Source organism: Thermobia domestica, chromosome 9, assembly GCF_964235325.1.
Source record: "Thermobia domestica chromosome 9, izTheDome1.hap1.1, whole genome shotgun sequence".
Classification (NCBI taxonomy): Eukaryota; Metazoa; Arthropoda; class Insecta; order Zygentoma; family Lepismatidae; genus Thermobia; species Thermobia domestica.
In genome coordinates, this window is record NC_137462.1 from 126007098 (window position 1) to 126034988 (window position 27891).

A 27891-nucleotide genomic window follows, 5' to 3' on the forward strand; every position below is an offset into this window, starting at 1 on the left:
ACATACCTTTTTTACCCAAAAAGCGCATCATCATTGCCCGGTTCGACGGTATATCACATGTTTTCATTTATCATTGGTTTATGTTGCATGTTCGCAGCAACATTGAAGTCGCGCTAAAGTGTTATGGTCTATCGGTTTTCTCCGTGTAACTCGATCCAGAATGTCCATCCATGTAATGTAACTCACATCGTGCTGTAATTGCCAAGAGAGTCTGTCAAAAGTACTGCTTGAGTTCCTCCGTCAGTTGCATCTTAGTCGCACGACAGCTCTGAGCTACAATCCGCTTTAATTTTTTATGAAACCTATCACCAATTGTTTTCTTCCGACCACTGCTTCTCTTTGCCGATGGGGTTTTATCATGAGTTTTGTATGGTGTCATCACCTTGGACACTATCCCTCGTGAAACACTTAACATTCTTGTCACTTTCGTCACGCTCCTACCAAATAACCAAGCACCAAGTATTTGCCCTTTTTTGGAAATCAGAGATGGCGGCCATTTTACTCTCTCAGCGTTTGCTCCGTTCATTGCACAGTGATGTTCTATTGCTTCTTACCCTAGTTACACGACCCGCTCGGGAGAGTAGACCCTAATACTCCCGGAAGTACTTTTTTCGCGCGCTACTCTAGACAGCTGTTTTACGCACTATCCTAGCCAGTTGTTTTAAGTTGATCACAAAATTTATATCATTTAGTACAAGGGGAACAAAACGAGCCTTATATCATGGAGTACAAGGGCAACAAAACGAGCCCTGTGGGGCTTCTAACCCGTTCCTACTACTACTACTACTACTTATCTGCACAAAAGTAAGTAAATCACATCTTTGAGTAATATTTTCGTATTATTTTAATTTAAAAAGTGTTATAAAAATGTAAAAAAATGTAAAAAAAAACTTTCCTCGGGCCGGGTTTTAACTCACACCAAAAGAAATTTTCGTTACTAGCATATAGCGCTAGCCCACTCGGCCACGAGAACCGACAACAACAATCGTCTGAATTCTGCTATTTGAATGCAATGTGGCAAGACATAGATAACGCCAACCAATCAGAACTGTTTTTTTCGTTCCTACTTCCGGGAGCATTACTCTCCTGAGCTAGTCCTCTAGTTACAGAGTTTCCCCTAACACACCTTGTTTGCGTTTGCACTCCGAGGCTGGGGTCACCGATTGGCTGTTCAGGTGGCCAATATAGACATCTGACGTGTTCTAACTTCACAATTTATAAGATCTGTATATTTGGGGGGGGGGGGTATTGCGAAAATAAAAAGGATGAAATGTAGAATCAGAAATGGTCTACAAGGGAGGGAGTTTTCTGTTATATGGAGTGGTCGAAGTGAGACGGTATGCGGTGGTATGCCATACCGCCTCTTGTTTTTCAATAATGAGGACATACCGTCTCTGGTTTTCCAGTGATCAAGACAATATCTAATTAACAGGTATGTTGAGTCAAAATCATAATAAAACATACCGCCTCTGCTTTTTTTCCACTTCGAACACTGGTTATATGGAAATTAAAACTTGAATATTGTACTAGTGAAGCGCTAAGCACTCAAATACTTTAGTAAGGTCAATATGTATACAAGTAAACTCTTACATATTATTCTATTTTTTTTTTCTTTTTATAGTTAAAAGCATTGATGTATTACAAGAGCATACAATTCACTAGGATGATGTTTGTGCACTGTGTTTCAATACTTTTATTTTGCTAGTAATACAGGAAAATATACTGTACATAAAAATATTGTGATTAAGCACTTATTTTGATAGATGGCACTGCTTCATCTTGGTAGTTGATTTGTCTCCTTAGTTGAAAATCAGAGATGGATTTTGATTCAGTCCTGTAAAGATAAACATAGGTATTACTAAATTTAGGAAAAGTTCTATTTTCACTGAAATTTGCTCCATTTTAAACAACATTATGCTTAATTTTGGGGGATTCTTGTAATTGTCGCCTACTATATTTCATACAACACAATTATATTAAATTTGTTCCACAATTAGATGACATTTAACCATAAGCTTTGCTATTTGTTTAACTATAATAATGTACAAGAAGATACATCTCAATCGATAGATCATATCGACCTGCGTAGGTTTTGAAAAAACTAAGGGAAAAACGAACTTTTATGTCGGAAACAATTATGTCGTTCGTTGCGAATAAAAAATATTTTATAATTGTTTTATTATGTTGGTAATTTTGTTCTAATTATTTTGTTAATTGATAATTTTGTTCCTTTTTTATTATATTGTCTATTTGCAATTGAATATTTGTCCTCAAGTTACAGTATGTTATTCTGTTCGGTTTGATGTGATGTATGGACTCATGTATGTCTTTCATTTTGAGAAAATTTTAGTTAAACAGCAATAAGACCTAACGACAATTTTAGGCTAATATCTCATTAACCATACCATATACTGTTGTCTTGCTAGTGTCATAATGAAGAACTTAATGTCCGTTTCCTAAATCGTGACACATATGCCCATTACTTGTGACGATTGCCAAAATGTTAGGAAATATACCAGATACTAACACCAACAAAATTCTATGAACCAAGCTAATATTGCTACTTTCAAATATTTTCTTATAGACCAAAAATTCTGAGGCGCAGTTCGTGACGTCATGAATATCCCTAATAGCATTCTATACTTTTAATGGCCTTACTCAAACCTTTAAGGCTAAGTCTATAGGCTTGCACAAACTTGCCTTTACATATCTGCAGACCTAATCAAGGCTATAGCAAACTTGCTAGTTCCTCGATTGCAAGCTTGTTTCAGACTTAACAATAATGCATAATATCGGGCTATCCTTAAAATTCCTTTAAATTGACACACTTATAAAGCATGACTTAAAATTTACACTTGGGAAAGCCATGCACAGAGAGGATTTCGAAGGCTAAATCTATCAAGGGAAATTAAGGGCAAACTTAGACTTACTGTAGACGTGCCTGCTTGCTGGGTATCGTTTTCAAATTTCTGCACTATGTTTGTATATGAAGAGTTTTCGATACAACTAGTAATTTATGGGTACGTTAAAAAAAAATTGTAAGTTTTACGTGACCAATTTTCAATATTTACTGCTTATTGTTTGCTCTTATTTAGTTATTTACTAAACAAAGAGCAGAAGTACTTTTCTTTTGTGCGGCGTGATATTATCTTAATCAATATTATTGAAACTGCAGATTGTAGAAATCTACTACGACTTCTGGTTTTAATAGAGAAAATAGAGTGGGGATGAAATATATTCTTGGGGGGGGCTTAATTGATTGCAGAGAAAACGCTTCTTGCTGTCAGTTACCTTTTCTACTCTATAGCGTAGAACGTGAAAACCCAAAAGTAGAGATGCAAGGGCTCGGAAAAAAACCGGCTTTTTTGGAAAAAAACTCGGTTTTTTCTGCTTCGCATTTTTGCTTGGGAAATTTTGGGCTTTTTTCAAAATTCTGCTTTAAATTGATAAATCAGACTTTGTTTCGCTTCTCTATAACACAAAAAGTCATTTAATTACTGGTTGATGCTGATAATAATATAAAACCTCGAAAATAAACCATGAATTTCGAAAAGATATTTCAAACGATTTTTCTTCAACATATTTACATTATGAATTCCACAGGACTAACCAATGTATATAATAAGAATTTTTATACAAAAGTAAGCAGAATTGGCAAGAACCATGGTTGGTTTTGAAAATGCCAAAAACTCGTTTTTTGGGGGATGTTTAAACCAGGCTTTTTTGGTTTAATCCAGGCTTTTTTGATTTAGATTTTTTGCTTTATTTATTTATATTACATATTCACAGAAATAAGTTTGTTTAGCCTTGGTGTTATTATGCAACAGCGGGGTTATTCCGGAAAAACTCCCATAAGCTTAAAGAAGTCCGGTCAGTAAATTTCTTAAATTGAGAATCTCCCGCCCCAGCCATCGGGAAAATCCCGTCATTACATGAAATGTAAGACAATAACGGGAATGCTGCTTTGCATGTAAAATTTAAAGGTCAACGTATCATAATCAGTACGCTAAAACTGAGGTATTAAATTACAAATTTAGTACGTAGATATCATTGAAAGTCCAATCCAAGCTAATGTTGGAAGCTACGTAGACAATCGATAAATTTTGCCAATTTCTATCAATATATTTAAGCAATCTTGGCTTCTTTATAAACAACAGGCATTTAGGCATGCAGATATATACAATTTGGTTTCGTTTCGCATGTTTAGGCTTAACATCCTTACGAAATACCGAGGTTATCAAGGAGAAAACTTTCACTTAAACTGACATCCGAATCGCTACTTGGTTTACGCATGAAAGAAGGATTGCGGTTCGACCGAGAATTGAACAGGGGACCCCTTGATCAAAAGGTGAAAGGGAAATAAAACTATAATATTGCAGGTGGTTTGATATCTGGAAACGTCACCATGAAGTTCACACGATTCGAATTTTTCATTCTTTTTATTTTTTTGGTTTAAACCAGTTATTAAAAAAAAAAGTTGGTGTAAACCAGCCAACCCTAAAAGTAAACACTTCTTTTTAACAAAATACACAAATAACTAGCAAAATAGTATGTAGTATTTTTACTTCAAAATATTCCATACCCTCTTTTTGAAACAAAATAAAATTAAAATAAAACATAAGAGAAATACTTAGATTTATATAATACACTTAAAGGCTGCACATCTAGAGCTTTTGGTTCTGTATATTCTTGAAATTCTACAGTTAAGTTTTATAGAACCACCATCACGGTTTACCCAATCCTCAAGTTTTCTGAATTTTTAACAAGAGGGATTCAACATATCATTACGGAACTCCCCTCCCCCCCCAAAAAAAAGGACTATGGAATATATTTAAGTTAAGCTAAATACAACTGCACAACAAACATGACTGAGTGATTAGCTTTCGCGCTTTTATCGGTAAGTCCGGGATTCAACCAGTATTCGACCATTCTGACAAAGCTTTTCTTCATTCCATCTGTGCATGTAGAAATTGTGTGTGTACTGTGAGTTGTCCGACTTCCTTTCTTATTGTTTTTAAATCGTTATTATTACTAATTACCAGCAGTGACGGTTTAGCGAAGGTTAGGGAGGCAGTCTTTCGGACTGAAGCCCGTTCCCCAAAGTTACGGAATGTCTGCAAGAAACGAAATATCTATTAGTTATGCCTTTACTCATAAACTTTAAGCTTCCGTCAAATAAAAATTACGAATGTTTAAAAAAACTAAACATTAGTCAGAAACCCTTCCCAAAATACTTTTCTAAATCCGCCACTGATTCTCAGTATAAAATGATTTTTAAGGCTGTATCCGGAAGATTATTGCTAAACATATAAACGAAACGAAATATTATTTATGCCTGTACTCATAAACTTCAAGCACCTCCCAAATAAAATTAGGACTTTTTAGGAAACGAAACAATAAGAAAAAACCCTCCTAAAGTACTTTTCTAAATCCGCTACTGATTATTTGTATAAATTGGTATTCAAGGTTGTGTCCGGAAAATTATTGCTAAATCACTTCACAGATACAGTATAACAGAAATGTGGAAGTATGGCTTGAAAAACGTACGCTTTGATGGATAAATAGAAAAACGGGCAAGTTTAACATTTGACACTAAAATGATCTAGAGAAGAAAAAAGATGTCGATAACTCAAAAGTTAAAATAAAGTTAAATAGTCTCTAAAATTGCCCTCAAATACTACATTCTTCATGTTAGCTTTAATTCGTAAAACATGTGCTCCATACATCTTAATGGTGAATTTCAGAGCGAAATATCGCATTTAATTCATGGAATTCTTATCTAACTATAGAATATACTGTAAGAAAGCTATTTAGATAGAAAAATCATGAAAATGAAAAAAGCCAAAATTTCCAAAATTCTCGTTTTTTTCCAAAAAAGCCGGCTTTTTATGTGAAAAAACCATCGATTCAAAAAAGCCGGCTTTTTTGCATCTCTATTAGAGATGCAAGGGCTCAGAAAAAACCGGCTTTTTTGGAAAAAACGTTTTTTTCTGCTTCGCTTTTTTGCTTGGGAAATTTTGGGCTTTTTTCAAAATACTGCTTTAAATTGATAAAACAGACATTGTATCGCTTCTCTATAACACAAAAAATCATTTAATTAGTGGTTGATGCTCATAATAATATAAAACATCGGAAATAAACTATGAATTTCGAAAAAATATTTCAAACAATTTTTCTTCAATATATCTACATTATGAATTCCACAGGATTAACCAATGTATATAATAAGAATTTTTAACCTCCTATATACAAAAGTAAGCAGAGTTGGCAAGAACTGTGGTTGTTTTTGAAAATGTTAAAAACCCGTTTTTTGGGGGATGTTTAAACCAGGCTTTTTTGGTTTAAACCAGGCTTTTTTGATTTAGATTTTTTGCTTTATGTATTTATATTACATATTCACAGAAATAAGTTTGTTTCGCCTTGATGTTATTATGCAACAGCGGGTTTATGCTGGAAGAACTCCCATAAGCTTAAAGAAGTGCGGTCAGTAAATTTCTTAAGTTGAGAATCTCCCGCCCTAGCCATTGGGAAAATCCCGTCATTACATGAAATGTAAGACAATAACGGGAATGCTGCTTTGCATGTAAAATTTAAAGGTCAACGTATCATAATCAGTACGCTAAAACTGAGGTATTAAATTACAAATTTAGTACGTAGATATCATTGAAAGTCCAATCCAAGCTAATGTTGGAAGCTACGTAGACAATCGATAAATTTTGCCAATTTCTATCAATATATTTATGCAATCTTGGCTTCTTTATAAAACAACACGCATTTAAGCATGCAGAAATATACAATTTGGTTTGTTTCGTATATTTAGACTTAACATCCTTACGAAATACCGAGGTTATCAAGGAGAAAACTTTCGCTTAAACTGACATCCGAACCGCTACTTGGGTTACGCATGAAAGAAGGTTTGTGGTTCGACCGAGAATTGAACATGGGACACCTTGATTAAAAGGTGAAAGGAAAATAAAACTATTGCAGGTGGTTTGATATCTGGAAACGTCACCATGAAGTTCACACGATTCGCATTTTTCATTCTTTTTATTTTTGTGGTTTAAACCAGTTATTAAATAAAAGGTTGGTGTAAACCAGCCAACCCTAAAAGTGAACACTTCTTTTTAAAAAATACACAAATAACTAGCAAAATAGTATGTAGTATTTTTACTTCAAAATATTCCATACCCTTTTTTTGAAACAAAATAAAATTAAAATAAAACATAAGAGAAATACTTAGATTTATATAATACACTTAAAGGCTGCACATCTAGAGCTTTTGGTTCTGTATATTCTTGAAATTCTACAGTTAAGTTTTATAGAACCACCATCACAGTTTACCCAATCCTCAAGTTTTCTGAATTTTTAACAAGAGGGATTCAACATATCATTACGGAACTCCCCTCCCCCCCCCCCCCAAAAAAAAGACTACGGAATATATTTAAGTTAAGCTAAATACAACTGCACAACAAACATGACTGAGTGATTAGCTTTCGCGCTTCTATCGGGAAGTCCGGGATTTAACCAGCATTCGACCATTCTGACAAAGCTTTTCTTCATTCCATCTGTGAATGTAGAAACAGTGCGTGTACTGTGAGTTGGGCGACTTCCTTTCTTATTGTTTTTAAATCGTTATTATTACTAATTACCAGCAGTGACGGTTTTGCGAAGGTTGGGGGGCGGTCTTTCGGACTGAAGCCCGTTCCCCAAAGTTACGGAATGTCTGCAAGAAACGAAATATCTTTATTTATGCCTTTACTCATAAACTTTAAGCTCCCGTCAAATAAAAATTACGAATGTTTAAAAAAAACTAAACATTAGTAAGAAACCCTTCCCAAAATACTTTTCTAAATCCGCCACTGATTCTCAGTATAAAAAGATTTTAAAGTTGTATCAGGAAGATTATTGCTAAACATATAAACGAAACGAGATATTATTTATGCCTGTACTCATAAACTTCAAGCACTTCCCAAATAAAATTAGGACTTTTTAGAAAACGAAACAATCAGAAAAAAACCCTCCTAAAGTACTTTTCTAAATCCGCTACTGATTATTTGTATAAATTGGTATTCAAGATTGTGTCCTTAAAATCATTGCTAAATCACTTCATAGCTACAGTATAATAGAAATATGGAAGTACGGTTTGACGGATATATTGAAAAACGTACGCTTTGACGGATAAATAGAAAAACGGGCAAGTTTAACTTTTGTGCTAGAAGCTAGAGTACTAAAAGCTCTTAGAAATGAAACACGGATGACAAACTAGAGAAGAAAAAAGATGTCGATAACTCAAAAGTTAAAATAAAGTTAAATAGCCTCTAAAATTACCCTCAAATACTACATTCTTCATGTTAGCTTTAATTCGTAAAAAATGTGCTCCATCAATCTTGAAGGTGAATTTCAGAGCGAAATATCGCATTTAGGTCATGGAACTCTTATCAAACTATAGAATATACTGTAAGAAAGCTATTTAGATAGAAAAATCATGAAAATGAAAAAAGCCAAAATTTCCAAAATTGTCGTTTTTTTTCCAAAAAAGCCGGCTTTTTATGCGAAAAAAACCATCGATTCAAAAAAGCCGGCTTTTTTGCATCTCTACCCAAAAGTAGTTGATCTCTACCACTTCCGGGTTGAATAAAGGATTAAGAGAGAGTTGATGATGTATATTTCTAGAAAGCTAAATCAATTCCAAGAAAAACGCTTCTTGTTATCTCTTATGGTTTCTGCTCTATGTAGATCGGAAGCTGCAGTAGATTGCTTTCATTTCCATTTTAGTACATAGTTAAGGATTGATGGGGAATATGGAATGGCGAAAACTTCATAACGAGAAATTGCACAATTTATACCGTTTACCAAACATTGGTAGAATCATGAAGTCTAGGAGGCTCAGGTGGGTAGGTCATATGGCCAGAATAGAAGAAGGTAGGAATGTTTTCACGTTTTCAAAGTTTTAACTGGAAATCCAATCGAAAAAGGATCCAAGATGAAGACCTGGTATACGGACAAAATCTCGCGACCGAAACATCGCCGCCCAAAATCTCGCCGGCCAAAACCTCGCGGGACAAAATCTCGCCGGGACAAAATCTCGCTGGGCCAAAACCTCGCCGCCCAAAACCTGGCGTGGCCAAAACCTCGCGGGACAAAATCTCGCCGGGCCAAAACCTCGCCGCCTAAAATCTCGCCGTGCCAAAACCTCGCCGCGAATGAAACTTTTCTTTAAAATTTACCCAATGTGTTTCCTAATCTAATGCAATTCCACATTAGAAATAATAATAATAATAATAATAATAATAATAATAATAATAATAATAATAATAATAATAATAATAATAATAATAATAATAAGATACAAAACATCGTGTGCATGGGCTTTCTCGGGTTATTCCCGTTTCCCCCACTTTCTTTATTCGATCGTTTCCTTCATCCTGGTCATCTACGTCTCCTTTAACCTATACGACATAATCAAGGGACGTCGTAAAAACTCATATATTGTTTCATATTTTCGTGAATATTATTAGATTTTTGTTAAAATTTTAAGTTTTTGGATGTTCCAAAGTTCACGTAACTAACCTCGTTAGTTGTCATTACTTTCCTTATGCAGACTTTCTTTCCCTATAACCAGTTTAAAAACATCATGTCGCCCTATCTTCACATTGAAATCCTCTAATACAGAAATAGAATTTTCATATGGTATCGCGGGACTTGGTCAAATACCCGTGATACTTCTTCTGAAACAGCGTCTTTTATACCGTCATCCTTATCATCAGTTGGAACATTTACATTTTGGTCAGGCGAGATTTTGGGTATGGCGATATTTTGGGGCGCGAGGTTTTGGCCCGGCGAGATTTTGGCCCGCGAGGTTTTGGGTGGCGAGGTTTTGGCCAGGCGAGGTTTTGGCCCCGCGAGATTTTGGGCCGCGACGTTTTGGGCAGCGAGGTTTTGGCCAGGCGGAGTCTTGGCCCGGCGAGATTTTGTCCCGCGAGGTTTTGGGCGGCGAGGTTTTGGCCAGGCGAGGTTTCGGCCTGGCGAGATTTCGGGCCGCGAGGTTTTGGGAGGCGAGGTTTTGGCCAGGCGAGGTTTTGGTCCGCGAGGTTGTCGCCGCGAGGTTCTGGCCGCGAGGTTTTGTACACAAACCTGAAGACCTAGGTGCAGAAAGGAGGATAACATTAAGGTGGATCTCGCAGAAATAGGAATACAAAGTAGAAACTAGATCCTGGCTAAGGGCAAAAATCAATAGAGAGTTTTTGTGAACGTGGCATTGAACCTTCGGGTTCCATAGGCCATAGAATTATTTAAGGATTAATATAAAACGTATCCTTGAGAAGCGTAATGGACTAAAGGTAACCGATTCTCGCTATTTATTACCATTTTTGCTCTATAGCGAGCAACGTTAAAACCGGAAATTCTTAATATCTATCGGTGTCTTATTTAAATGTCGCCTCCAACTACGAATTATATTCCTAACTTTGAACCTTTACGTCCTGGCCGTAATTGCTGATGATCTTCAAGTAGTTTTGGGGATTTTTGTTCCCGGACGGACACACGATAGTGGGAAGCGTAGAAATGATTTTAAATACTGTATACACAGTTTTAAAAATATATATATACAAATATAATACTTACCTTTAATAAAATCGTGAACTGCTGTATCGATATCTGTCATTGATATAATCGCCTCTGTATCCAGTATAGCCTCTGTAGCCACCATAATATCCTGGATAAATACTATTGTAGTAACTTCCTGGGTAATATCCGCGATCGAAATACCCACCATAATATCCATTATAACCACGATTATAACCATAACCAAGTCCATAGCTTCTTAACGGTGCTGAGTAAAAGGGTCTCAATGTAGCCGAACTGGCATAAGGATCAATTCCACCATACCCGCCATAACCGCCATAACCACCATAAGGTCCATAGTACCCTCCATAGCCACCATAGCGTCCATAACCATAACCGTAGCCATAGTTAGGATATCCATAACCGCCGTAAAGACCACCACCATATCCGTTGTATCCTAGTCCATAGCCGCCGTAACCGTAGTAATTGTTGTAAGCACCTGGGTAAGTAGCCCCTCCATACGCCAAGTCCAAAATTTGTCGTTTACCCTTCGTATCAAGGGCATCTTCAACAGTTGTTCCCAGAACGGTCGTTGCAAGGAACAAGCATATAAGCTGATAAAAAGAAAATAAATGGAAATTAATGTAAATAAAAATAACATATTATTATTATTATCACAGTACAGATCCCAACTAGAAATTGTAAAAGGGCCATAGATAGATTTATCATATTTCTGCTATTGTAAATTAGCACACTTTGGAGGGAGGGCTACTTTCACGTCTTGTATCGGTAAAAAAAAAAAATAATAATCAACACAAGGGCCATTTTTATGTAATTCCTGCTGGATATCAGTAACGGTGATTTAAAAAGTAACACGCATTTTATATCTAAAGATTGTATATGGATCAGGGCCACAGAAGTTTGGGTCAAGTCGTAAGTATGTTGGAGGGGAGGGGGCACAAATCATTAAAAAATAAATCGCTCTTCAAATCTTGTATGGGTGATAATCGTAATGTTTATTATCCTTTCACTCTAGCCACGTACGTTATTATTATTATTATTATTATTATTATTATTATTATTATTATTATTATTATTATTATTATTATTATTCAAAAACATTTATTAACACATTGCACATAATATAAAAAGTAGAAGATTAACACTCCTTTTGGATGGTTGAAAGGTTTCCTGTAATGAAATTGTATTTATTGAAATATGTCGTAAATGGATCAGCGTTTTAGCAATGTAACAGAACTATTAATTTTTTAAACCAATCTTTAAAATTTTTCTTTTGCAACCATTTCTTTCGCTCCTAATATCACGAAGCTGTTTTTATTATTATTATTATTATTATTATTATTATTATTATTATTATTATTATTATTATTTCCTGGGGAAGATAAGTGAAGAGGAAGTTTTTTTTTAATAATACTGTTCAGTGGTCGTAAAATGGAGAAAAATAGATTAGACTAAGGAAGCATAATACTCAATCCTATTTAAAACTTACTTAAATAGCAATATTCGAGAAGTCTATTAATATATATTTGAAAAGAAATGAAACAAAAAGGAGTTTGCGGTCAATCACACTTAACTTTCTCGCTTAAACTTATTAAATTAAATCAAACTAAACGCAACAACACACTGAGCAAGGCTATATGGTAAAAATATATAGAAATACAAACACGTAACAGTTTCAATACACTTAACTGTGTCTTCATTAGACCTCTCATAGTTGAAACTATTACGTGTTTGTGTTGCTATGTACTTTTACCACATAGCCTTGCTCAGTGTATTGCATTTAGTTTGACATTATGGAAACAAGGTCTAATAGAATAAACTAAGTCATGCTGCTATTATTACTATAACGTTTGTTTATGAAATATTAACGAAATTATAATAGTAGTTTTTTTTAATCAGATATCTTTGAAGAAAACTTACTGAACTAACCGTTTCTAATTTTTCACTTGAAATGACCTCTGCCATACTATAGAGTTATTATTGTGTTTATATATAAAATATGAAGAAAATAGTCTACTAAGTATTCTTTTTGTATTCTTAGTCTCTGAAAAAAAATCACTCCAAGAGTAGTTACCGTTTGTCGATATTTTCAGTAAAAGCACAAGACGCCAAACTATGGTGTTGTTTATGAAGTATGAACAAATTGGGCTGATCAGTTTTTGAGAAAATAAGGGATGGTCACAGGCGAGTTTTAGGGCCAAGGTTCTTCAATGTTTATTTGTGGGGGGGGGGGAGGAGCAGAATTTTTCATTGAAAATGCACAATCGAATTTTAACTATACTATAGTGATTATATTAAAAACTTTAACTGTGAAGGAGAACTTAGTGTGAATAACATTTTAAAATAATTAATTGTGATAGCAAAATAATTTATTATGATATGATTGAGAGGACATATAGCGAGAGGCGTAAGCGGATATAAGGTGATTTTTTTTTTTTAAAGACTGAGGGCACTTTCTATGTAAGTGACATGCAGATCAGTGTTGGAACTCATTTTGCGAGGAGAAGTCTTCTCTACTATTCTTTTAGATCGGGAGTGGTTAACATGGGTGTTTGAGCTCAAGCATGGAGGAGAACCACTGCATCATTACATAGTTTTCTGTATCCGTTTAAAACTACTCTGTTAATAAGTATGTATCGGTTTTCACAGGATCGATCGAGAAATTGATTGTATTGGAGTTTAGCGTTTTTTTCAGCACCGAGGATAAATGAGACATAGGTCTACAGATTAACATGGGATCAGAACCACACGAATTTCCGCCTTGATTCGTCGTAGGTCTCCTGGACTGAAGACAATTGAGAAACTGAAGAAATAGGTTGAGAAGTGTGGGTAATAACAATCCACTTCTTGAATTCTTTGTGCTAAAATATTTAAAATTAAGTTCAACAATTATGTATGTAAGACATAAGCCTATATTATAAATATGATTATGCAATAGTAATTCGTTGTTATTTTTCCTGTAACATTTGTGACTCACATCAGTATTTAAAGAGTGCCTTCAGAGTGAAATCACTGGAAGTCCCAAAGAACAAGGGTAACGGAGAGCTGGTTTCACCACCTCTGCTAACGGATAAGTCACTGGTCTAAGTCTCTGTCATGGGACAAATTTGGAAAGTATAAGAAATACTATAATAGTTTTACTTACGATTTAAGTACCGTACATTATTACGAAGTTTCAGCCTCGTAGTTAGCCTACATTTTCATTCTTCATACAAAATTAATGGGAATTTGACAAATGAACCCAAAGCTCGAAAGACAATTTATCCTTTTTTTAATGTATAAATATCACCACTAATAAGTTCAGAAAAAAGCAAATCGTAAATTAATAACGTATGCATGAATTTCATGTCTGTATTAAATTCAGATTTTTAACTTCTTACTTGGTGTTATTTGTAATTTCACGTTTACCTGATAAAACTGTTTTCAGATTTGCGCACTTTAATTAAATTGTTTAAATTCGTCTTTAACAGGTAATATGTTCCTGAAAAGTATTGTTCAGTGTGTGCATTTAAATGAGTTTTTTTCCAAAATCAATACGGGTGGAGGTTGCTGCCCTCTTTAGGGCTATTGTGTATTTTATGGTGTCTATTTTTTTTATAATTTTTTTATTAATTACAGAATGCAGTGGAACTCTCAAATGGGAGACCTCTACTTTCAATATTACAAAACAGAGGTATCATTTAAGTTTCTTTGTGGCTATGCGGATATTATACAAGACTTCTGCGTGGATAGAATACAAGTCTTCTGTATGGGAGAATTCGGGTTGGATTCCAGACGGGAGCTTATGCGGTTCGTTTCCCACGATAAGCTGTTAGTTCACATTTCATATAATCTCGCTGCTGAAAGGAACGTTTATTTTACAAAGTTGTTATCTCAGGGCTGCTGACAGGCGAGTTTTAGGTTCATGTTATATTCATGAGAAATTTGGGAGTGACATGCGCAAATTTTCATTGAAAATGGTATAATCATACTGGTAAATTTGGGGTAGAAAAGTTCATTTGGAGTGGCAGATGTAAAACTAGGGGGTCAGAATGGTAATTTTGGATAAGAATGGTAACCTTGAGGGGTTGCTACCAAGCTGTTATATGAAAAGAAATTTCCCTTGAATGTCTTTAAAACTTACTGTAGGAGTAGACTACCACTTGTGTATTTTTTTAAAGAAATAGATGTAGAGAATATTATATGTTGGTAATAAGAGTTTGTTTAAGAAATATGAACAAAATCGACTGAGCAATTACTGAGAAAACCACCTGAATAAACGTCACCTCCTAAGAGTAAACTACCCCTTGATTCTTTCAGAAGAAACGGCTTAAACCACTGTTAACGAAATACATTTTTATGAAATATCGAATATCAAAATGTTTAGGAAAATTTATACTCGTACAAAAGTAAGGTAAATTTCGTAACATTTTATTTTAGAATGCCACCTAAAAGAATTCCCATTTTTACAACTTTAACCATAATGTCTTTCTATCATAGCACAACCTTTTAATAGACCTATATTAGGTAATAAGGAATAACACATTTCAGCTTAAACCAAATTCTTATATTCAAATTCATGGAGTTCTAAATTGGTCGGGACACTATAATGTGAAGCTGAACGAGTATTATATATAATATATATATTGGCTATGTTTATGACTTAATAACTCTTGAGTCACCGGATCGATCTCGATCAAATTTTCAACATAGACGAGGTTCGCGCCTGGGATGTTTTTTTATTATTTCACTTTAATGGTGCAACTTGAGGGAAAGGGAGGCGGAGATATATATAAAAATGATCGTAAATGACCGATATTAGTGTTGAATCCATAGATTCAGGGTCCCTGAGATGAACAGTGGCACTTCCGATGCCATTTAGGTCCAAATTCAACCCCCATTAATACTGTTGATGGTAACATGTAAATATTGCAGAAAATGACCAATATTATTGCCGAATTCATAGTTTTGAGGTTCCTAAGTTGATTGGTGTTATTTTTGGTGTCCTTTATGTCCAAAATGAACGTTTTCTCTCCGTACGAAGAACGGACATTCTGCCAGTTGTTAATAATTCTGTTATTTAACGTGGTCAAATCTTGACGCTAGGAAACATTTAAGCACATACTATTAACGTAATTACATAAGCAAAGTTTCTGATGTTTCAAAACGCTGTGATTACTTTGATGTTAAATTTCAGAATAAATTTAGACAAACTATTAATATGGATCTCTTTCGTCGCTAAACGTTTTTGACTTCCATATGTGCATTTGAGTTCGATTTCCAGTGTCAATACATTTTAATTCAGTCATATAGCGTCGCATCTAAAAAGGAACGGTAAACTCCAAGCAACAAGCAATAAAAACGAGTCATGTAAGTAAAATAGACTATTTTGTATCGGCCTTGATGCATATTAGTAACACATTTCATGTTCTTATTCGTTGACCAAATATATGTTATAAAAGGCGTCATCTTCCCATCGGCGTAGAATTTCTATTTGTTTCCTATATTACAAAAATTATATCTTGTCTATATTTAGGGTTAAAATGAGCGGCATGCGTGAACATAGTGGTATGCTACATTCTCTAACTTTCGAGAAAAGTGGAAAAGAATATTTACCATTCATATGCAATTCAATGCAATGATATACACCAAATAAGCCTCCTCCTCCTTCAGCTACGTTTCGGAAATAAAATTACCTACAAGTTAACTTTGTAGTAGACAAACACCGTGTGCTTGGGTTTTCTGTGGGTTCTCCCGTTTTCGCCCACTTTCTTCATTCCACCATTTCATTCATTTATTATCATCGTCTCCTTTAGGCTAGCCGACATAAGCATGGGACGTAAAACTCAAAGATTTCATTTCTTTTTTAAAACTACCTACATACTCTTCTGTGATACGATCACAATCTATCCCACTTGATAACTCAATTTCATCAGTGGTGGCGCTTACCATTATGTTTGCCCAAGCCACTGAAATATTCTGATGAAAAGTAAAATAATACTATGTAATTATTATAGAATCCCAGCAGACGTTAAATCACATTAAATTAAGTTTAATATGCTGTTCGGCTCGCATGTTAGTGTATAATTTAGCAAATTAGATAATGGTGAAGTAATAAATTGATCGTAAAATTTTCTACAACGCTGTCCATATTTATTGATAATATCATTATAATTATATACTATTACTACTGTATATACTACTACTACTGTTACTGTTAGTAATATATTACTACTACTACTTCTGTTGATAGTGCCATTATAATATTATGCTAGTACTATTGATAATGTCACTACAATATTATATTAGTGCTTTTGATAACACCATTACTATATTATGTTATGATCATATTATTGTTAATGCCATTACAATATTGTACTGCTACTGTGGATAATGCCATTATAATATGTGCTACAAGTATGGATAATGCCATTACAATGCGTTCTGCTACTATTCATAATACCATTACAATATCATGCCACTACTTCAAACATGCACAAGAAAACATCGGAAGAAACGATTGTCGATTACAAAACTAAATGTTGTATCTTGCTGCTACGACAAAATGCGTAGTGTTGATATTAGGTTCGGTTGTATTTCATTGCTGATGAAACTCTAAAGAAGTATAAAAAATATTATTCTAGTAGGACCCTGCAAGAAAAATATCTCCCAGAATTGTTTTGTTCTTGGCCCACTCAGAAAAAATTATCAAGAAAACAGTTCAAGGCATTATATATAAAAACATTTCATATAAACAAAACAAACATGGAGACAGGTCAAGGAAAATATAACTTTCTTGTATTGCTCTGTTACATTTTCTATAAAGCTTTGTCCCAAATCACTTGGCGTGTATTTTGTTACATTTTTATGACTGAATTTTTAAGTATAATATTTACCTTTTGTAGTTCAATTCTTTCATTTGTGCGTGTTAATTTCTTTTTACAGTTTAATTTTATCTTATTTTTTTTATTTATCTTACAGGTAAGAATGACTCAAAATTTTCTCGTTAAGTAAAGATAATAAAGAAAAAGGCCTTGTTGGAAAACCTGAGGGGCAAAGCCATTTCGAGTACCGATTATGAGAGATCCTTGACAATTTCCCAGGATACCGTCAGTGATGAAGGCCAGTAATTTCCCACTGACACATATAACTATATACACAGTAAGTAGAATATAAATTATAAGTTATGTAGGCCTATATGTTTGTACGTGTTTGTGAGTAACAAGAAAATAAAAATTTTCTTTTAGCATAATATTTTAATGCAAAAATCATACTGTATTCGTCATTTTGAGTACAAGTTATGTATTCTAAAGTCCAGGACAGACGTCTTGAACTATTTTTTTATTTTTTTTTATTTTAACGTTCCAGATTTATGCACGGAGGCTAAGATCGAGGATGATAATGAAAAAAGTGGTTGAATGAAGAAAACTGAAGCAAAAGGGAGAACCCCGAGAAAACCCACGTACAGAATGTTTTTTTTTAGCACAAAAACCATTTGGTGCGAGTTGGCATGGACCGAGACTCTACGCTTTAGAGATGAGCACTTCCACTGAGCCATCGCAGATCCAGAAAGCTTGAAGGTTCATCTTTACCAAATAAGACAGTCTTTACAAAATAAGAAGACTTCGTATTATAATGAAGTAAAAATGTAGAAGTAATTTAATATGAATCGAATTCGTATTGAAAAAATAGTAAGTAAGACGGGAATTTTAAATCGATCAGAGTCAAAATGTTTAAGGATAATACATTCACGTTCCTTTGGTAAAAGTATTTTTTAAAAACAGAAAAATATTAATTAACGTAGTTGACCAAGGAATTGGATTACAGGATGTCGTTACTATTAATAGTTAACTTTCCCTTTGACCCAAAAGTGTTAGGCAAAATTGCTACCGCTGCTGTTATTTGCTCTCTAGTACAATTTTACAATTTAGTAGTGTTAAGAATATTTAGTACCTTCATTACATTAACACATCTAATATTATAACCTATCGAACATTTTTAGATTCAAGAAAGATTCAACTGTATTCATTTCATAATTTAATGATGTGTTATACCTAGGTAAGTTGTTCGATATATATATATATATATATATATATATATATATATATATATATATATATATATATGAAATTCATCTTCTTACTGCCATTGAAATTATAGTTTTCTATTGCTCGACATGAAAGGCAAAAGAAATATATCCACATCAACGATCACCCGAAGTCTGAGATATAATAGTTTCATTAAGATGTTATTGTTCCTATCTTTAGTAAATTTTGTGTAGATGGCGAATATAAATACGTAAATGACATATTAAAATAGATTATGTCAAACCCTCTTTCCATATGCTGAAAAATTCCCTTTCTTGAGTTACGTGAGTTAGTGAGTTCGTCCTGCCTGTTCACTTAACTTCAACTAACGCAACATGGTAAATAACAATGCAACAGTTCATAAAATACAACCACCTTATCTACTTGAAATAAGTTCATGAATTCATAAATAAACTAATTAAAATAATTAAATAGTTTGATAAACCAAAAAGTATGGTATATCGCCTGGTCCTTCAGAATGCAGGTCACGGGATAAAGCAACATTTTTTAATGCATGTCTTTAATGCAACATTTTTCTGCCAATATCTGGACATCTCAAATTCCTATAATCTGAAAAGTGTTCGGTAATATAGACAAATACAAATTTAACAAAATGTCACTAAAATACGTTTAAATAAAAAATAATATATGTGTGCATTAATATAAAAAATATTAATATTTTATATAGTAAAATTTAAATACGACATACGTTCAAGAGCGAATAGGTTTAATATTTTTTTTTATCCCAATTTTCTGTTTTATAAAATTATTTGCTAAATTTTGACAATCTAAATATATCAATAAATTGAGTTAATATAGTATCTGTATAATTAAGACTTCTTTAGCGTCATTTAATTCTAAAATTTGAAGATCTATCCGTTTGAATATGTGGTTGAAGCATAGAAATCATATGTGAAGAAATGTTGCACTGTTATAAAACTCTAAATAAGAGTAATTCCCTTCGTATTGAAGTTAAGAATAAGCAACATGTTTAAACCAGAGTATATGTCACATTGTACAGTATTTTGAACAAATTTTATAATTCATCAGCTACGTGTGGTTGTTTATTGTTTTATAATTAATTATTTCAGTGATTCTCTTTTTACAACACCAGATTGTCCGAATAATTTCTAGACAAAACAAAAACTAAAAAAAAAAAAAAAAATATTTCAACTACTGATGTAGCTAATAAAAAAATGATGCGATATCCGAAAAAAATTATGACATTAAATTGATATTGATATTTTATGTATTTCTGTATATCATAAATTGATTTTATGTAGACTAACGTGTCACTGCACTCAGAAATGTCTTGTACGAGCATCACTGGTCTACTTCCATGAGATAAGCGAAACCAAGCTGTGTGCTCAGCCGTAAGTACTGGAAATCTAAACACCAGGTGCTTGCCATGTGTTGGGCAGTGCTGTGCTCACTCAGCGTTCTGATGTCAAATTGGAATTTATTTTAGTGAAAGAAGTAGAGAATCCAAGTCAATAAAATCATTAACAGCAGTGATGAAACAAGCAATGTGACTGACCACATACTTCTTTAAATGATCGGTTGCTTAGTTTCATGCCCACGAGTTCAGCTTTACTTGTTTAAAATCACAATTATGGACCAAACTTTCTTATGCTAAATGGAGGTAAATGAATACTAATTACAAAATTAACGATGAATAACTTAAGCCCGATATATGGGGCACAAAGAAAATAATATAGGCGAAGTTGCAATGAGATCTTTGGAAAGGAAAAATTAAGCTTCTTTCGTATTGAAAAATGAAACTGTACCTTAAGTCCAAAGCTCCATTTCTCATGTTTTTCTAAGAAGAAGATTGCTAATATATATATATATATTGATGTTTCGAGTATATACTGCTATACCAATATACTTGTACTAACCTTTGGCTAGCTGGGGGCTCCGACCCCAGGCTCCAAAGTCTGCTCGACCTACGGCCTCGCATTTCTTATCTATGGGTTTTTGCATGAACAGTGAATTTCGTGAATTTGCTCTTCATATTTCCTAAATCTACTCATCCGGGGACTTCGCCCTCATACACTGTCTTTGCTCGACCTACAACCTCGCACCTCTTGAACTAACAATTCTATCGTTTCTTTTCCTATTTCAACTGTCTAAAAAATAAGATTTTGTATCTCAAGAAAACGCCCATTTAAATAGCATGGGAATTTCTTCATCATCCATTAGGCATTTAAAAAATTAAAAATATTCACTTTTGGCAATTTTCCTGTCGTTGGTTTTGGGAGGCTACAATCATGCCAAATTTCATCATTCTAATCCTGCTGGAAGTGCCTAAACATTTTGGGGTGTAGACGTCATCCCATATAAATAACATGGGAAAGATTATTCAGTTCCCCATAAAACCACTCTACGGTTGGAAATTGTTATTTCTGATGATTCACTGAGGTAACGCTAACAAAAACGTACAAGCATACTGAATTTTAAGTTTTTATTCCATTTTTAAGTACCTAAAACATGAGATTATATGTCCAAAAAAGGCTCATTTAAATAACATGGGAAAATTCTTCATCCCCTCTTTAGATCCCCTAAAAATTAAAAATATTCACTTTTGGCAATTTTTCTGTGGGTTTGTCCCGAAAAGCTACAATCATGCCAAATTTAATCATTGTAGCCCTGCAAGAAGTGCTCAATAATTTATTTATTTATTTAACAATCACCAGAGGCCATTTTACACTGGATATCTCAGCTCATGTAGTTTTGTGTACAGTTAAGATTAAAATATTTAAAATAATAGTACCTTAAAATTAACTTAATTTTATATTTTACTAATAGTAGGAAATTCCCATTAGTTTCAAAAATGTTTAAAGACTAAATAATATATTATTATAAGCTATTTGAATTTGAATAATCTTTATCTTATTAAAATTTATAATCTATGGGTTTAAGTTAGTGTATGATAGCAATTACGTGAATTTTAATTTCTTGTTTCTTTCGGACTAATGTCTAATTTAAGAGGTCTACAACTTTGGAGTTTCAGAACGTTGGTCCAAAGCTAGTGTACCACCATAAGTCGCACATACTACCGAGCAGAATCTCACGTACCGCCAGTGATACACTTACCACAAGATGAAAAAGCGTAGTCTAAAGGATACCAATGATACATAAAAACTTTACTAGTAGAGAAGTCATTGAGTGAGAAAACCCACAAATATGATGTCGAACCCAATTCACATATGCTGGAATAGAGTAAAGGAATTTAGCCTACTTCTAGGATAGAACGCTATATCACTGACTACCATGACCATTACACTTCTTTCGAGTCAGAAGTGAACTTAATTGATCGAATTTGTGTATCACAACACTTACATTCCTAAAATTGAAAGATTATATAAAGAATAGATGAACTGTGTTTTAAAAAAGTTCAGAACACTTACAAACATTGTTTGCCTATAACTTAAGTATGTAGCGATTCAATATTCGATCTGTCTGAAATTAAAGTTCAGAAGAGAAATGCACGCTTTGCGACTGTAAACCTTTTTTATTTCCAGCTAGCATATGCTAGCTACTGCCCGAAGAGGGTTACGCCCTCTGTAGGGGACTGTAAACCTTTAATCTTAAAATATATATTTATGTATTTGCTAACTTTGGAATTAACTTTTCAAACGATTTTTCTGATGTTTTCGCATTATTCACGGTTGCGTAATTTAAGTTTTTGCTAAGGGTGATATTTTTGATATTTTCCATACATGTATCAAATATATATGCTGAACGGGACGATAAACTCAAAATCAACTCAACTCAATATTTGTCTTTTACTTATCAGACATTTGATGTTTTATTAATGATTGAAGTAGAAATTCATGCTTTCTCTTAATATATTACTATAGATTTGATTTAAATAAATCTCAAACTCAGGGGAGACAATTGCCACTTCCTGACCTCCCTAAATAACGGCCCTGATTATTGAACATGAATATCCATATAAAACTTACATTATCTATCAATTTTAATTAATTAGTTAGAAAAAAAGTTGTATTAAATACGTACTGGTATTAACTTTCCTCGAAATTCTTTCATATTTGATAAATCAGACTTTATAATTATAATATATTTATATATATTAATAATGTAAATATTATAAATAACCAAAGATGCCTGCCATTATATACATTCTTGTGCTTACTTGCAAGGGTGCCCATGTTGTGGTTTCCAAGGGGGGGCAAGTATAAGGGACATTTCAAATATAGTTTCAAATTTTGTTGTAACTATTCTACAAATTCTGTTGGGTTTTCGATATTCCAAAGTACAATTTCCACTAGGGGGGCGAGCGCCCTACCTTCTTCCCCCTAATGGGCGCCCTGCTTACTTGTAGTTTTTGACACTAGACGTAGGTGCAACATAGTCTACAAATAAGTCATGCTTCTATAATCACAACTCATAGAATATTGATGTGATATGAATCCAAAATTTGTCAATTTCATTTAAGCTAATAGGCTTTTTAATGGTACTTCATCGTTCTGTCAGCCTTTAGATAGTAATAGATGAATGCCTCTGTTTAAGGACTTGCAATAAGTTTCTTGATTTATGAAGAAAAATATAGACAAACCAAGTTTCCGTAACGTTGAGATTATTTTCAACATAATTTATATTTAAACTGAAAATGAATACATTAGTTCATGTTTCGTGTCGAAATTTGTAATATGTATTTCTTTTAAATGAAAAAAATTCAATCCTGCATTAACAAATTATAACTATTTTTCATTTGATATTCATGAAACTACTGGGAATTTGTTTCCTCTATATAAAAAATATAGAGAGGAATGTTTTGGAGAATTATACCAGAGAAAGCTGGAAATTCTTTCTTTTCTCCTTTTCAAATACCACGCTAGGCAATAAAGGCGAGCACGTTGATTGAATATTGTCTGCTTAAAACATTGGAGTTTGGGTTAGTGTATGCAATAAGTTTTTCATTATCTTAAATACAAATAGCTTTTCCTTTCATAAAGTTTTTTTCAATTTATGCTTTAAGCTCTTAACATATAACAACGTTTTGTTAAATGTCTTATTAGGTTTTTTTTTTTTTTTTTCTTGTTAGAGTGAAATGTTCAAGCTTGAAATTCAAGCACTTTCATGAATTCTGGAATGTTGTACAGATACATAAATATGATGATAATACGATATTTTAACATAAATTTTTGCGCTAATGTATTGATTTACTGTAAATCCCCACAGAAGTTTCGTTGGTTGCAGAAGACTAGGTATACTGCCGACTTCAAATCGACAGATTTGAACATTTTTTTATTAGAGAAAAAAAGACTATTGCCTTCCATAAGGAAACTAAAGTATTGTAAAAACGAAAAAAAATCAAATTTATTTACCTTGAATTTTTTCAAGAGAATAATGTTTTTAATAAAATACAGTAAAAACTAGAAAATATCTTTTGTAGAGCTAATTAATAGGACTTTTTAAAAATGTCGATCGGTAACAGATCAGGTCAGAGAAAAGAACGAGTTAAGAAACATTAAATAATAACCTTTTTAAAATATATACTTTTTATGAAATGCGCATAAAAAGAAGAAGATAATTCAATTTTCTTGTCGGTTTCGGAAAACGCAATAAAAAGGGCGGAAAAATCTGTGTGGTTGAATGAACAATTGGGGCTTAGACCTAAAGCTTTGGGCGTGAGCAAATCTATTTCGAATTATCCAGTAAAACGTTTAGTAATCAACTTTAAAAAGAGCTCCTAGTATCAGTAGTCGTAGGTCCATTCCTTCATTTTACCAAACCAAGAACATTATTTTCTTTTTTTAATGTATTTTTATAAATTTTTGTTAATAAGGCAATAGCACTGTATTACCCCACCAAAAGCAATATATTCTTGGTTTTAATACTTAAAATTTAACATATGTATTCCTACTATAAAAATTAAATTCATATACTTTTGTACAACGTACTGTGCCACCAAGCGCTGACCCCCTTTCCTGAAGTCGTTAGTGTCACTTTGTTTATATCGTAGAAGAGGTACTTTTATAGAGTTGCCAACGGCTTAAAGCATTAAGAAACAAAATTAGAGACAAAATTAGAAAGTAATCGAGAGAAAGAGGCTCGTATCAATAGCAGGTAATACATGTTGATCGTACTCGGTATCTTATCTTTCTTAAAATATCTGCACAAGATCAACATAAATAATTATTATTTCAGAAATAATAAAACAACGAGGCATGATCATTTGAAAATTTAAAAAAATAATTTATTATTCTTATTATTATTTAATAGTTTGATGCATTTGTTATATCAGTGACGTCGTAAGCGGTGGGCGGCGACCCAGGGCTTCACGCTTTTAGAGACTTCACAAAGCCAAAGAACCTAAATACAATTTGACACTGATTTTATAAAGACCCATCCATTCAATGTAAATGCAAACAATTATGAAATCGGATTTGTTTACATAAAACATTACATAATGGTGGCTTGAAACAAACTTATCATCTATTCTTGTAATATTAGGCCACTAACATAGGCGACAGGCAGTGAGCTTACTTTAACATTGCAATAAAGAAAGCAAACAAATCTTTCAGTTGTTTAGCACTGATAACAACGTTAAGATTAATTGATTTCGAAAATTTATTATCATTAGCTATTTGAAAAAAAAAAGCCGGAGGGGTTACAAACTTTTCTTGCCCAGGGATCCGCGAACATTTCTCGCCAAGGTCATCGTAAGAATTTACTACGCCGTTAGCTGTATGTTTTACAGCGATACTTTTATTCATACTTGTGGTGAGGTGATTTTAGTTTAGCGTCCCGTTCAGCAGCAAGGCTATATGAGACGTGGACCTACTGATTAACGTGGAATCCGAACCACATGAGCTCCCGCCGGGAATTGAACCCGGGTCTCCCACGCCAAAGTCGCGTACGATAACCGCTTAGCCACGAGGGAGCTCTTATTCATACTTGTATTTCAATCCTTACTTGTATTTGTGGGCACAATTCATTTTTAAATTGTGCACAAGCTGTTTAAGAAAGGAAGAAGAAGAATATGAATAAAAAAGGATATGGATGTAATTTCTCGTTTAGTTGTTATACGTTGCTATTTTGTTAATATATTAATTCGACGATGTGAAAGTGGTTGTCATAGCAACATAATAAATAAATACTCCATGTTACAAAATAAATAATGCATAATTGCATATCCATTTTGTAAACACTATATGTACAATTTTTAAGGTGTGTAAAAAGTTTAATGTGTCACGTCCTACATATATGTATATATATATATATATATATATATATATATATATATATATATATATATATACTATTTTGAAATATAGAAGATTGTTCAGATCTGAAATCATTGACATCTTTAGAAGTATTTCTGACCAAGAGCTACTACGATTAGTAGTAGTAATAGATTGAAATATTTAAATAATAATAATAATAATAATAAAACACCTCTTTCTCACTTTTCCAACTCAAAAATCTTTTGTTGAAAAGTTTAATATATTATGTATTCAGTATAAAATTAGGTACTAATATTTCTTTTAAAATAAACATCTTTGCTGGTGTTAAGTATACATAATTTTTTGATTTAACTTCCTACGGTTGTATTCCGAGTCAAAGGTACCCATTTTGAGGATGATAGTTAAGTTAATGATGGATTGAAGAGAGTATGAAAAAATCGGAGAACTTCAAGGAGAACTATAGGCTACACACAGTGTTTGTCCAGCAAAAAGCTAAGTTGGCGACAGTTGGGATGGAACCAGGGACTTCTCGCGTAGTAATGAGCGATCTACCACTAAGCCATCGCAGGCCCTACAGTTGTGTATATATGCACACAATCGTATTAATCTCTATATGAGATAAGTATTACCATATTCCTACTGGAAAATACTTAAAATGCATTACAAATGATCCGAATAAGTGATGATAGTATTTATCAAATATTTTGACTTAGTATCTCAAACCGGAAAGAACAAATTCCTATTCTGTTAAATACATCTTCTTATTGAAAACATACTTACAATTTCTTTCATGATGCAGCTGATGATATTAAATTGTCCCTTTCCTTCCGAACAGCACGCTCTCATTTCCTCGTATGTTTAACGGAAGTAGCAATCTTCCGGTTATATATCGCAGGTTAATTTGTATGTCCTCCATATACTTTTCATGTCTTTGCAAAATGATTTCAAGTGCTCTCACCCATGTGAAGAAGACTTGACTTTATTCTCTTCTTACATTTTTATGTCACGGTATTGTACTGTAAAAGGACACTTGAAGGTCGAAGGTCATGGGCTTTTTTTATTATTTATTTCCAGAAAGACGAAAAACTTATTCCGGCAGGTAGGAATTAATTAGCTATTGTAAAGTGACACTTGATATGTTAACGGCAAAGAGCTTTTACTTTTATCACTTGTGTGATCAAAAGTGAGTTTTCTTTATCAATTTTCTCTTAAATATCTCATCACTCTGTCAAACATCAGGGTTTTTTACAAGTTACTTTTTCCAAAGGATTTTTTTTATGGCAGAACTGTGTAGGTAATGCCTTCTCTCTAGGCGGCGATTTGTATGTAGGCTTTAGGAACACTGATGATTTTAGGGGTGGCTTGGGAAGACTTTCCCTCGGAGCTACTGAATTCCTCCCCAGAATATTTCTCTGATCATGGTCAACCTTGGTTAGTAGTATTTTCGCACTTCCACTTTCAGCTCCAGTTTATTCAGTCTGCAACAGGGCAAAATTGCTGAAACTATCATCGATTAGATTGTTATTAATAATTAGACAGGGACACGATAGTATCCACGATGATATTCGACGATTTATATGACTTAGGATCGAAGCAAAGGATCCTCGTACTAAGGTTGTGCGTGCTCCCATTCTTCAATTGTTGTGATTATGTGTCATCATATCACTAGCGAATGCTCGACTCGACTCGACTAATACGGTATTTCCATACATACATACGTGCTGTTTATCTCTTTTATTAGATCATTTTTTTTTTTTTAAAAAAAAAGCTTGAATTACTAAATCTATTTTCAGTTCGTCAATGTGTGTAGGTACTAAAAAGAAACCCATATTAGCGCAAAAGCCGATCTTTTCAAAATCGAGTCATGCAAGATATTATTATATTAAGCGAACTAACAGGAGTAATAAATAATATGTAAAGTAGATCCAAGATTTGTAGAAGTCAAAGATCCAATGTATTCCTGTATTAAGACAATTAACCGGAGCAATAAGTAGGTAAAGTGAATCTAAAATCTGTGAAATTCA

At 33.4% G+C, this 27891-nt stretch overlaps 1 protein-coding gene across 1 annotated transcript; it reads right to left on the bottom strand.

The window, feature by feature from the left end:
* Window positions 1-1537: 1537 nt before the first annotated feature.
* Window positions 1538-26792, bottom strand: LOC145694104 (uncharacterized). The gene is made up of 3 exons (XM_081770221.1): window positions 26648-26792; window positions 10624-11177; window positions 1538-1834 (listed from the first exon to the last, which is right to left on the bottom strand). The coding sequence occupies exons 1-2, from the start codon at window positions 26711-26713 to the stop codon at window positions 10626-10628; spliced, it is 618 nt and encodes a 205-aa protein (XP_081626347.1). The 5' UTR covers window positions 26714-26792; the 3' UTR covers window positions 1538-1834; window positions 10624-10625.
* Window positions 26793-27891: the final 1099 nt, after the last annotated feature.

What these genes read in the sequence shown, in the direction of transcription:
- LOC145694104 (XM_081770221.1), bottom strand. Translation starts at nt 26,713, where the DNA reads ATGAGAGCGTGCTGTTCGGAAGGAAAGGGACAATTTAATATCATCAGC. An exon ending in GCTGCATCATGAAAGAAATT is followed by an intron (nt 11,178 to 26,647) that starts GTAAGTATGTTT and finishes TCTTTTTATCAG; the next exon opens with CTTATATGCTTGTTCCTTGC.